Source organism: Sapajus apella, unplaced genomic scaffold (genome assembly GCF_009761245.1).
Source record: "Sapajus apella isolate SASKATOON/1434 unplaced genomic scaffold, GSC_monkey_1.0 scaffold52, whole genome shotgun sequence".
In the NCBI taxonomy this organism is placed as follows: domain Eukaryota; kingdom Metazoa; phylum Chordata; class Mammalia; order Primates; family Cebidae; genus Sapajus; species Sapajus apella.
In genome coordinates this window covers 11,564,971-11,576,855 of record NW_022436992.1, presented here as the reverse complement: position 1 = coordinate 11,576,855, position 11,885 = coordinate 11,564,971, and the positions used below count along the sequence as shown (strand labels likewise).

Sequence of the window (11,885 nt, the reverse complement as noted above, 5' to 3'; positions counted from 1 at the left end):
TTTTTTTTTTTTTTTTTTTTTTGAGACGGAGTTTCACTCATGTTACCCAGGCTGGAGTGCAATGGCGCGATCTCGGCTCACCGCAACCTCCGCCTCCTGGGTTCAGGCAATTCTCCTGCCTCAGCCTCCTGAGTAGCTGGGACTACAGGCACGCACCACCATGCCCAGCTAATTTTTTGTATTTTTAGTAGAGACGGGGTTTCACCATGTTGACCAGGATGGTCTCGATCTCTTGACCTCGTGATCCACCCGCCTCAGCCTCCCAAAGTCCTGGGATTACAGGCGTGAGCCACCGCGCCCGGCCTTGATTTTTTTTTTTAACAGCAATGTTTTCTCACTCTTGAAAGTCCAACACCTAAAACAACTAAAGTGTAACCATAGTTTCTTTTTCTTCCTTCAAATGAATTTTTTCTACTCTTGCAGAGACTGGTCCCAGTTGTGCTGCTTATGAGAGGTGTATATTACTGTGATAATGTGGTTTTCCTCTTTGTTTTCCAGTTTCTGGAAGAAAATGCTGATCCCTCTGCCTCTGAAATTCAGGAGGAATTAGAACAATACACAACTGAAATTGTGCAGAACAACCTCCTGGGGTCCCAGGGTGCCCATGTGAGTTAACACTGTCTTTCTCCCACACTCTTTTTGACATCATTTTATCACTTTCCCTCTATGCTGTCCTTTACATATACTTCTGGCTTCCCAAAGTAGACCTGGGTTTGAATCTGAGCTCTGCCTCTTATGAGACCTGCGACCTCCCTAATTACACACCTGTGTGAATGTCCACTTCCTAATCTCTAATGGCTACCTGCAGGACCAATGAGACGTTATGTGACATTAGATGGTTTCGGTATGGCATCCAGCAAGGCTTTTCTTAAAAAATGGCCTCGGGTCTTTTTTTCCTTCTTCAACACTTCTCTCTAACCCACTGCTACCTTAATCTCCCCTCCATACATTGCCTAAGTATTAATTTCTTCAATGAATGAATGAATGGGCAGATAATTCACCTGTGATACTAGTCTTGAAATCTGCTTCACCTCATGTCTGGGTTTCACAGCAGAGATGCTGATTTAATTGGTCTGGGTTGGATCCAAGAGGAGTTACAAAAGCTCCCAGATGGTTACCATCTGCCGCCAGGTGCAGTGCCATTCATGTGGCTGGACTGTGGGTCTGCCTTTCTCAGAACCCTGAGGTCCATCTGAGGGAGGCCAGCTGCATCCAGAGGGTTTCGTTTTACAAGTGAAAGTAACTAGTGTTTATTGAGTTCTGGCTATATTTCAAGCCCCCGCTGCATTCATGATTCTTTATCCTAGTAAGAGTTTGCTGCAGTGGTTACTATTCTTATTCCCGTATTATAATTGAGAAAACTGAAGGCTTAAAGAGGGCACTCAGTAATTGTCAGAGTTCAACTATATTAGGGTTCTATGGAAGATTTTGTTTAAGAAAGTGGTGGTGGGGGTGTTTCCTCTGGTTAAAAATAAAAGGTGAAAACTGTAAATATATTGGATTCTCTTCAAAATGGTACTCCAAGGTTCTCTGACTTTTATTTTTAACAGGTAAAGAACGTGTGTGAGAGCAGGAGCAAGCTCATTGCTTTCTTCTGGAAGACACATATGAATCCTAAGCGCTGTCCCCACTGCAAGTGAGTATCAGGGCCTTTGCCCCAGTTGAGACATCTCTGGGCAGTCACTCATTGCTATCATTCAGTGTCTTACTAGGTTTTTTTCTCTCCCCTATCACAACTGTCCTCCCGCACAGGACTGGGCGATCTGTTGTCCGAAAGGAACACAATAGCAAGTTGACGATCACGTTTCCAGCCATGGTGCACAGGACAGCTGGCCAGAAGGACTCCGAGCCCCTGGGTGAGCAGGCTGGGTCTGGAGAGGAGCTCACTGGCCACATGTGTCCTGAACCTTGGGAATACCTGGTTCTTCTCCATTCTACTCCACGTAGTCTCTGCTGCGTTTGAGAGGGGCTTGCAGAGATACAGTGTGCAGGCCTCTGGGGGATGAGGGGACCCTGGCGAGTGCCCAGCTTAGGCCTCTCACACGGGAGAGCTGATGAAAGGGGCTGCCTTATCAGGCAGTGCTCCACATGTGCCTCTTGCCTTAAGTGTTCATTTCTCTGAAAGGTTTTTCAGGAAGAAATTAAGAAATTTACCTGGCAAATATTTTGAAACATTTTACTGTAAAACAGGTGTGGATCTATTTTGGAGTAAAATGTCGGCGAATAATTTTCAAGAAAAACTGCAAGAATTCAACAGAACATTAGCACCTCCTGCAGGCTACTCCTGGCTGTCCACCAGATCTCCGCCCGCCCTTTCCCCTGGATAGAGTTCTTTCCTCAGTTCTGCCTCACCCAAGCTCTGCTTGGGAAAAATTTGGACTTAATACGCGTACTTTTTAATTTTTATAGTTGTAGACTTATTTAAAAGTGTTTTTTAATTTTTATTCTGAAGTAGTCAGAAGGTTAAAGTATTCTGAGACCGAAAGCACTTTTCTGCTGTGTAGTATGTGCTGTGTAGGTGTTAACTGTTCATTTTTTATTATGTCATCAACGTGCCAGGATAGAAAAAGCACAACCTGGCTAGGCATGTTGGCTCACACCTGTAATCCCAGTATTTTGGGAGGCTGAGGCAGGCAGATCATTTGAGGTATGGAGTTCAAGACCAGCCTGGCCAATATGGTGAAACCCCATCTCTACTAAAAATACAAAAATTAGCTAGGCGTGGTGGCAGGTGCCTATAATCCCAGCTACTCAGGAGGCTGGGGCAGGAGAATTGCTTGAACCCAGGAGGTGGAATCTGCAGTGAGCTCAGATGGTGCCATCACACTTAGCCTGGGTGACAGAGCAAGACCCTTCTCAAAACAAAAAAAAAAAAAAGAAAAAAAACACAACCTGCAATTGTCACTTGGCTCTGCCCCTTATGCTGAGTGGCAGATAGAAGTCTATTTTGAGGAGCTTCCATTTCCAACTCTGTGTAATGGCATTCATAAAGCCTCTTGCCTAGAATTGAGGAAATTACATGTGTGGAAGTCCACAGCATTACCGTTACTAAACCTTTTCCCCAGGGCTTGAGAATATGGAATAGGCGTGGAAATAACATCCCCTCCTGGAGATGCATGATGTGTCTTTTACATTGAAGACTCTGGCAAACCCTGGAGTAAATGAAAAACCTGTTTATTATTTTTAAAAAAATGTTTTATTTTGGAATAATTTTTAGACTTAACAGAAAAGTAGCAAACAGTACAAAGAATTCTGTTATACCCTTTACTTCATTTGCCCTAATGTAACATAGTAGATTACCATGGCGCATTTGTCAAAACTGAGTTTAACATTGGTGGAACGCTATTAACTACCGACTTTTTGAATTTTACTGGTTTTTCCAGTAATTTCCTTTTTTTGCTCCAGGATCCAGTCCAGGATACCACATTGCATTTAGAAAGCCTATTTAATTTTGTTTCATGGTTGGCAGTTAACACCGAAAGAGTAGATTTTCCTATTAAATACCCTATTAACACCATAAGAGTAGATTTTCCTATTAAACACTTACTATTAAAGAGCCCTCAAAACAATTTTCTCTTAATACCAGTTGGGAATTGCTGCTGTAGCCCTTAGGATGCTTTATAAAATGCTCATAGATTGAGAACAAAGACGGGCAGAATTCTAGAAGAATAGTTTCCGTGGGGCAAATGTCCAGCGAGTAAGTAGCCTTTCAATGCCTTCACCAAACCCATTCTTTCAAAGTCATCTTTCATTGCAGCCATGTGAATGTGATGGTGCAACCAAAAGCCTGTGCATTAGAAACAAGTAGGCTGTAGTTCTACAGCTCCAGGCTTGGGTGTTTAGTATTTAGCACACATTTATTCATTGGCATTCAGCATTATGCCAAGGACCATGTTTGTGGTGAGCACAATGTCAAGATACAGAGCAGACCATGTGGTCCCTGCTCTCTGAAGGGGCTGCAGGTGACATAGACCAGAAACTCAGGGGAGCAGGTGATGTGGAGGAAAGTAAGTACTCCCAGTTTGGATCTGACCATGCTCCGGGTACCAGAGGGAATCAAAAAGGTCTGGGCCAGGCGCAGTGGCTTATGCCTATAATCCCACCACTTTGGGAGGCTGAGGTGGGCAGATCATCTGAGGTCAGGAGTTCGAGACCAGCCTGACCAACATGGTGAAACCCTGTCTTTACAAAAAATACAAAAATTAGCTGGGTGTGGTGGTGCACGCCTGTAATCATGTTACTCAGGAGGCTGAGACAGGAGAATTGCTTGAACCTGGGGAGGCAGAGGCTGCAGTGAGCCGAGATTACACCATTGCACTCCAGCCTGGGCAGCAAGAGTGAAACTCCTTCTCCAAAAAAAAAAAAAAAAAAAAAAAGTGAGGGCTGAGTAGTCCCCATGGACTGGTGATTCCTCAGGGAGTGCTGTCAGCATGTGAAATGCCACACGTATTGCTCCAGTGCGCTCCCTGTGCTGCTTGTGCACCCCAAGCCTCACAAGGCACATTAACATTTAAAATTGGGATTCATATAGCCGAGAGACTTCCACTCATTGCGATCCCAGATTATTTGATCTCTGAATCCCTTTTTCCTATGGCATCTCTTACAGCTGAAAGAAACGCACATTCAAGCTGCTCTAAAATCCCAGCTAAGCAGAAGTCACTACTGTAAGCTACAGAAGTTCTTGTTAGGAGGGGGTGCAGCTCATATGAGGAGCTGGCCTTCCACAGCTCTTCTCTGACTCTAAGGTCCTGTGATTGAAGAACAACCTCTGCCTTCATGGCGACGAAACTGCAGTGGGGACATTGCTGGGACAGGAGCTGAGGAGATTGAACCAGTCTTCTTCAGCTTTTCCAGCCTATTTAGTGGAAGAGGAAATTCAGACATTCATTTCCAGAAATGCTCGCAAAATGCAAGTTAATGGATCTGCAAGTTAATGACTTAAATACCTATTAATAGAGACTAGTTAAATAAATTATAATATTATTATGTTAATTGTTCTTCAAGTAAGAGATTTCTCTAAAAACTTATGATGACATATCCTCTGCATATTTTAAAGAAACTAGCTGGAGAATTGGAGGTGGAATGAAGCTAGTTTTTAAAAACGGAGGAAAAGGCAAGAGTGGTATTTTTAAGTGTAGATTACCTTAGGCTATTTCAAACATCTACATTTGAGCCGTATACTCTTAATTTAGAATTTGCTACGAGCTGGACACCCTGTCAGGTATTAGGAACACAGGCAAGGCATAGTTCCTGCCCTGATAGGTGAATAAAAAGAGAAAATTGAGCAATGCTTAGTTTCAGTGGATATATCTAAAAAAGGTTTTTTGAGGTTTGTTTTTTGTTTTGAGATAGTCTCACTCTGCTGCCCAGGCTGGAGTGCAGTGACATGATCTCAGCTCACTGCAGCCTCTGCCTCCTGGGTTCAAGCGATTCTCCTATTACAGCCTCCCGAGTAGCTGGGATTACAGGCACGCGCCACCATACCTGGCTAATTTTTGTATTTTTAGTAGAGATGGGGTTTCTCCACGTTGGCCAGGCTGGTCTTGAACTCCTGACCTCAGGTGATCCACTCACCTAGGCCTCCCAAAGTGCCCAGAAAGTTTAGATGATTAATTATCTAAATGCCTGGACCCTACCTTCTGAATGGCAACTCCAAGTCTGGTTTTCTAACGTAATCTGGGTATTGCTGGTGGACAGCATCCCAGAGTGTTCTTGCTTAGTCTGAGAAACCAAGCCCAGTCTGTTCCTCACACACCAGTATTTTTATAAAGTCAATATATATTTACCCATGAAAATATTTATACGTATTTATCCATAATTCAACTGTGTGAACCTTTCTGGTAAAAACCAGGTATGTAAAGATACTTAGTATAATATTGTTTATAATAGCAAAAAATGGGACTCAATCCAGATGTCCAATTATGAGACTATGGTTAAGTAAATTAGAAATCATCCTCAATGGAATATTACATAGCTGTGAAAAATGGTGATCAGGCCAAAGTTACATAGCAACATGCAGAAGTGCTGACAAGATGATACTAAACAGGCAAAGTAGTCTGCAAAATAAATCCACACTGAAGATTACAGTTGTGTAAAATACTTGCATAGACAAAAGGCCTGGAAAACAATATATAAAACAATAGGAGTTATGTTAATGTATGGGACTGTGGGTAATGTTTTCTTTTACTTCCCTTTTTTTTAGGTTTTATACAATAGCCATATGGTTTGTATGACTACGGAAGGGAGATTAAGGGCCTGAGAATATGCTACCATAGAGATTGATTTTTGTGGTCAAGTTGCAGACTTTGGGATAAAGAATTGATAAATCCCATTGCGGAAAGAGTACCTGTTACTGATTTATTGTGCTTTGATTCTCCTTCTCGGCTCCAGGAATTGAGGAAGGTCAGATGGGAAAACGAGGATACTTAACACCCACCAGTGCCCGTGAACACCTTTTTGCCCTGTGGAAGAATGAAGGTGCTGTATCAGGCTAAAGAAATAGCCTTTATGTTCTCTAGGCTTTAATATCCTGGACTCATTAACCCTGCCTTATTACTTCTTTTAAGTCCTGATTATTGTAGCTGTCTCCTGGAACTGATCCAGAGGTTTGGGGCAGTCTTCAGGGCCAATTGACATTGAGATGTCATAGAGGAGGGGAGGTCATACCCAGCACCAAAAACATGACAATTATTGCAGTTGAGCCTGGTTATCAAATGACAGCTGCAGGTGGGCCTCGCTTAATACAGGTTGGCATATTTTCAGAAGGTTCAGTATAATTTATTTTAAATGCCCATAAGTAAAATGCTTTGTCCTTCTGTGAATCAAAGAATGAATTCTGTCTTTTTTAAACGGGGATTTTTATACATTTCAGTTTTCTACTATAGGAGAAATCATTCATTCCCTTTTGAGTGTGTAACAAAACCTGTGCAATGTATTCAAACCCTTGGGAGAATGTGTTGTGGAAAGCTGACTATAACCTCTGTGTAATAAGCACTTACAAATGAGCATGTTGTTAAAGAGGTATCAGAAAAAAAAGGTCACTGGAGTTAGCATGATGGCTTTTGTGGCAGGCCCCAGCACATTTTAATCTTTTTCTCTAGGCGTTTTTTTTTTTTTTTTGAGACGGAGTTTCGCTCTTGTTACCCAGGCTGGTGTGCAATGGCGCGATCTCGGCTCACCGCAACCGCCGCCTCCTGTGTTCAGGCAATTCTTCTGCCTCAGCCTCCTGAGTAGCTGGGATTACAGGCACGCGCCACCATGGCCAGCTAATTTTTTGTATTTTTAGTAGGGACGGAGTTTCACCATGTTGACCAGGATGGTCTTGATCTCTTGACCTCATGATCCACCCGCCTTGGCCTCCCAAAGTGCTGGGATTACAGGCCTGAGCCACCGCGCCCAGCCCTCTCTAGGCATTTTTTAAAGTAACCAGACACCTGAAATATAGCTTTGATCCACAGAAGATTTTTTTCTTGGAAGCACCTGTTAGAGGTGGGAGGTGGGGTTATTTTTAAGGAGGCTAGCTTAGAAAACATTTTTTTTATTCAGTGTTTTTTATAAAGATCAAAGTAATAAATAATTATGTGTGTGGTATGTATGTGTTTTAGTAGTCCAGGAGGGTGACTAAAAACAAGTGAAGTTTCTTCCCCATCCTTGCCCTTCTCAGTCCCTGGGTTAAGAGCTATCGTGCCTGTAGTACCTGTCTTTATGCTGTCATATCCCCTGCATACAAACTGTCATGTACACAGAGGCTATTTTTTGTTTTTATAAAGAAAAATGAGGCCAGGCATGGTGACTCATGCCTCTAATTGCAGCAGTATGGGAAGCTGAGGCAAGTGGATCAATTAAGTCCAGGAGTTCGAGACTAGCCTGGGCAACCAAGCAAAACGTCATCTCTTAACAAAAAAAAAAATACAAAAATTAGCAGGTCATGATGGCACACACCTGTAGTCCCAACTACTTGGAAGGCTGAGGTGGCAAGATTGCCTAAACCTGGGAGGTCAAGGCTGCAGTGAGTCATGATTGCACCACTGCACTGAAGCCTGGGCAACAGGAGTAAGACCTTGTCTCAAAAAAGAAACAAAGAAGAATGCGACCTTAACTCTACATATTATCTTGTATTGTTTTTTCCTCACTTAGTAGCATTTTTATGGTTGTCCTCCCATGCCTTTATTGATAGATTTAAATGGTCTCCTTGGTTTATTTATTTCCAACACAGGATTCTTTCTGAACTACCTTTTTTCGGGAGTGGATGATGATGGTATGGAGTCCAGATTCAACCCCAGTGTGTTCTTTCTAGATTTCTTGGTGGTGCCACCCTCAAGGTAATACCCTTTAATTAACTTATTTCACCTGAAATACACATATTAAGGAACTGAACCGTGACTTCTAGGAGAGGCGGAAGGGCCAAGGGCACTGAGAGACAAAGCTCCAATTTTGCTCCAGGTGCAGGTGGTGTAAGGGTTTGCTTTCCTTTCCATTTGTTGTGAACGTGATAGGAATGTTGGTTGTTTTTGTTTTTTGTTTGTTTGTTTGTTTTGTTTTTGAGAGAGTCTCACACTGTCTCCCAGGCTGGAGCGCAGTGACATGATCTTAGCTCACTGCAACCTCCGCCTCCCGGGTTCAAGTGATTCTCCTGTCTCAGTCTCCCAAGTAGCTGGGATTACAGGCATGCATCACCACACACAGCTAATTTTTGTATTTTTTGTAGAGATTGGGTTTTACCATGTTGGCCAGGCCGGTCTTAAACTCCTGACCTCATGTGAACCACCCACGGCTTCCCAAAATGCTGGGATTATAGGCTTGAGCCACTGTGCCCAGCCAGAATGTTGGTTGGGAATATTGGTTGTTTTGAGCATGGTGGGGTGTGCTCCCTACAGTAGGCATGGGTGAGAGGCTGAAGAACATGACCCTTTCGTCACACTAAACATTCGTTGATTCTGTATGTCCCCCTGCAGGTATCGCCCAGTCAGTCGCCTGGGAGACCAGATGTTTACCAATGGCCAGACGGTGAACTTGCAGGCTGTCATGAAGGATGTAGTTCTGATTCGAAAACTTCTGGCATTGATGGCCCAAGAACAGAAGCTACCAGGGGATGTGGCAGTACCCACTACAGACGAGGTCAGGGCTGCTCTGGTGCTGATGTGATAAGCATACACGCTTAGTAGATGCAGATACTGGGTGCCGGGAGATGCTTCCTGGGATGTTCTGTGCAGCTGGTGGCACCCTTAGTGTGAGCTGTGGGCTTAGGGGGCACCGAGGAACATTAGGGGGACATGCATGGGTCTGAGCATGGAAAGGTCTGGGTTCTGGTCTAGGTTCTGCCACAAATGACCATGCCAGGTGACACTAGTTGAGTCACTTTCTTATACTAGTGTCTGCTATAAAATGCATATGATTTGTGGTAAGATTTCACACCTAGATTATTCTAGGCTACCAGCTCTCAGCAGCTCTAGGGAAAATAGCCTGCTTCCCTCAGGCTCTAAGAGTGTCCCTTCTGGGTCACAGTACTAGAGCTCCTGTCACCAGCTCTATTTTGGACACATTAATGTCTCCAGCATTAGGGTCAGGAAAGCAGTATTGCAGAGTGGGAATCTCAGAATAGGACAGTTTGTACTAACATTTCCTGAGCCCCTTCTGTGTGCCAGATTTAGTAGCAACATTTCAGTGGGTACATAGGTGAACTGGGCACCCAGGAAGCTTACTGAGGCTACCAAGATCTTTCCCAGCTCTAAAATACTGTCTGGATGCAAATACACAGCCTTCAGAAGACAGGGTTCTCAGATCCCAGCCACTGGGACAGTCCTGCTGTCTGCCAGGCCCATCACAAGGTGGCGCCACTGTCTCCTGGACATGCTGTGGGTTACACTTGGGGCTTTCTTTGGTTTTGCTTGTTTCCTGATTGGCCAGCATTGGTGTGCTTTTAAAAACTCCTTAGTGTAAGAGAAACCAGCCATCTGCGGGCCTTAGTGCAGTTTCTAAGGAAAGATCTTGGGATAACTGTGCCCACTGACCAGGGCTGAGAATCTTAGTTTGATATCCTTTAAAAATCGGACATCCTGGCCAGGAATGATAGACCTGTAATCCCAGCACTTTGGGAGGCCAAGCAGGAGGTTCATTGAGCCACGGAGTTTTACACCAGGTGGGCAAAGTGGCGAAACCCCATCTCTACCAAAAATACAAAAAATAGCTGGGCATGGTGGCTCATGCCTATGGTGCCAGCTACTCAGAAGGCTGAAGGGGGAGGATTGCTGGGCCAGGGAAATCAAGGCTGCAGTGAGACGTGATCACACCACTGCACTCCAACCTGGGTGACAGAGTAAGACTCCATCTCAAGAAATTAAAAAAAATATTGGTCATCTGCTTTGTCAAACAAATGCTTGGTTTCTGAGGGGCAAATAACATCCCCTAATTCCTGTGTCCCAGTGCCCTCTTTCTTTGTGATTGACAGGACCTGTCTTTTTCTTCCCCCTTACTCTCGGTGTTCCATCCCCATGGCAGCCCTTACCAGGCACCGTCTAGGCACTGGGGATGTGCCAGTGAGACAAGTTCTCGCTCATTTCACAGTCACTGGCCCTGAGCCAGGTAATGCCATGAGCAGTGAGTTGGGCTAACAGGGCCTGGTCATCATGCAGGTGACCCTGTCTCTCTCTGGGACTCCTTCAGCTGGAAGGGGACCCTGAGTGTTTTATGTAGAATATGTCTATTTTCCCTACAACTAAAGAAGGCTCCTGTGTTCTTCAGGGTTGAGGACAAGCCCACTTCATCACCACTGGGTTTTCATGACATTCTTATTTACTGAATCTTCACCCACCCTCACCCTCCCACCTCAAGACACTGACAGGTTTCTTCTCTCATCTGCCCACACTGGAAGACATGGGACCATCTGTCTAACTCCTTGTGTCATACCCAACCGATGGGGCAATAGTGGCCAGACAGTGTCCATAGGTGGTGCTGTAAGCCAGCTGAAGGCTTCCGTGTATTTCTGTCTCCTGGGTAGGGAGTGGGAGAAGAGGAGGAGATGGAGCTAGGGGCAAAAATATTAAAAAAGGATTGGTTAAGTATTCCACTGAGGCTTGGCAATCAGCCAGTAATTTGATATAGCTCAGCTGGGGACCCACATCTTGATTGGTGACATAGAATATCATATGGCAAACCTAGTTCCTTTTTTGTTGTAAGTTATTTTATTTCTTCCTTGATGATTTAGAGGGACTCTCTTCAAACCAGTACAAATATTTCATACGTAATACCGGCCATTTTCTAACCAATTGAGTAATTTGTTGCATAATAAGCTACCTCACGTCTTTCAGCAAGAAATGCATTAAATGTGAATAGTAAAGACATTACATAGTGAATTAGGACACTATTAAAATTTGCTTTAAGTATTTCTTTGGGGGAGAGGACACTACAGTTCTACTCAGTGAAGAGAAATGTTTTTACAGTCCAGAGGTCTTTTTTTTTTTTTTTTTTAACACCTATTATGGCATGAATTAATAGGGAATAGGTTCCAGCAGCTCAGGCTCCTTCCCATTGGTTCTCACAGCGTGTGCTGCTGTGGGGAGCAGGCTGGCACTTCAGCTGGACCCAGGTGCCTTTCTCTTTGGCTTCTTTTGCTGACCCTTTTTCTTCACATGTTGCAGGAAGCTGTCTCGACTCTGAGAGCTTAATGTGCTCAATACCCACATTAATTCTCTTGGCAAGAATCTTGCCCTTAACTTTGTTTGTTTGCAACAATGCCAACAGCATGCTGGGTAACATTGTAGACTCTTCCAGTTTAGCCATGGAAACACTGTGGGGCTTCCTTTTTGAACAGTACCCATTCCCTTAATGCCTACAATATCACCTTTCTTTTTTTTTTTTTTTTTTTTTTTTTTTTTTTTGAGACAGAG

General features: G+C 43.9%; 2 protein-coding genes across 5 annotated transcripts in view; one reads left to right on the top strand and one right to left on the bottom strand.

The window, feature by feature from the left end:
- The window catches only part of PTCD3 (pentatricopeptide repeat domain 3), a 51,297-nt gene extending 44,111 nt beyond the window's left edge, over positions 1-7,186 (bottom strand). The window contains exons 1-2 of the mRNA XM_032243583.1: positions 7,179-7,186; positions 6,544-6,548 (exon numbers count right to left, since the gene is read on the bottom strand). The gene's annotated coding sequence lies outside the window, so the exon portion shown is untranslated. The remainder of the gene's footprint in view (positions 1-6,543; positions 6,549-7,178) is intronic.
- Positions 1-11,885, top strand: part of POLR1A (RNA polymerase I subunit A) — an 80,387-nt gene that overhangs the window by 12,611 nt on the left and 55,891 nt on the right. For 2 of the 4 annotated variants that reach the window (XM_032243578.1, XM_032243575.1), the window contains exons 4-9: positions 499-606; positions 1,551-1,636; positions 1,753-1,856; positions 6,391-6,477; positions 8,216-8,321; positions 8,955-9,117. In XM_032243578.1, the coding sequence (XP_032099469.1) occupies positions 499-606; positions 1,551-1,636; positions 1,753-1,856; positions 6,391-6,477; positions 8,216-8,321; positions 8,955-9,117 (654 nt within the window). Of the gene's footprint in view, positions 1-498; positions 607-1,546; positions 1,637-1,752; positions 1,857-6,390; positions 6,478-8,215; positions 8,322-8,954; positions 9,118-11,885 lie in introns of all 4 variants that reach the window. The other 2 variants (XM_032243576.1, XM_032243577.1) reach the window with 2 other exon arrangements.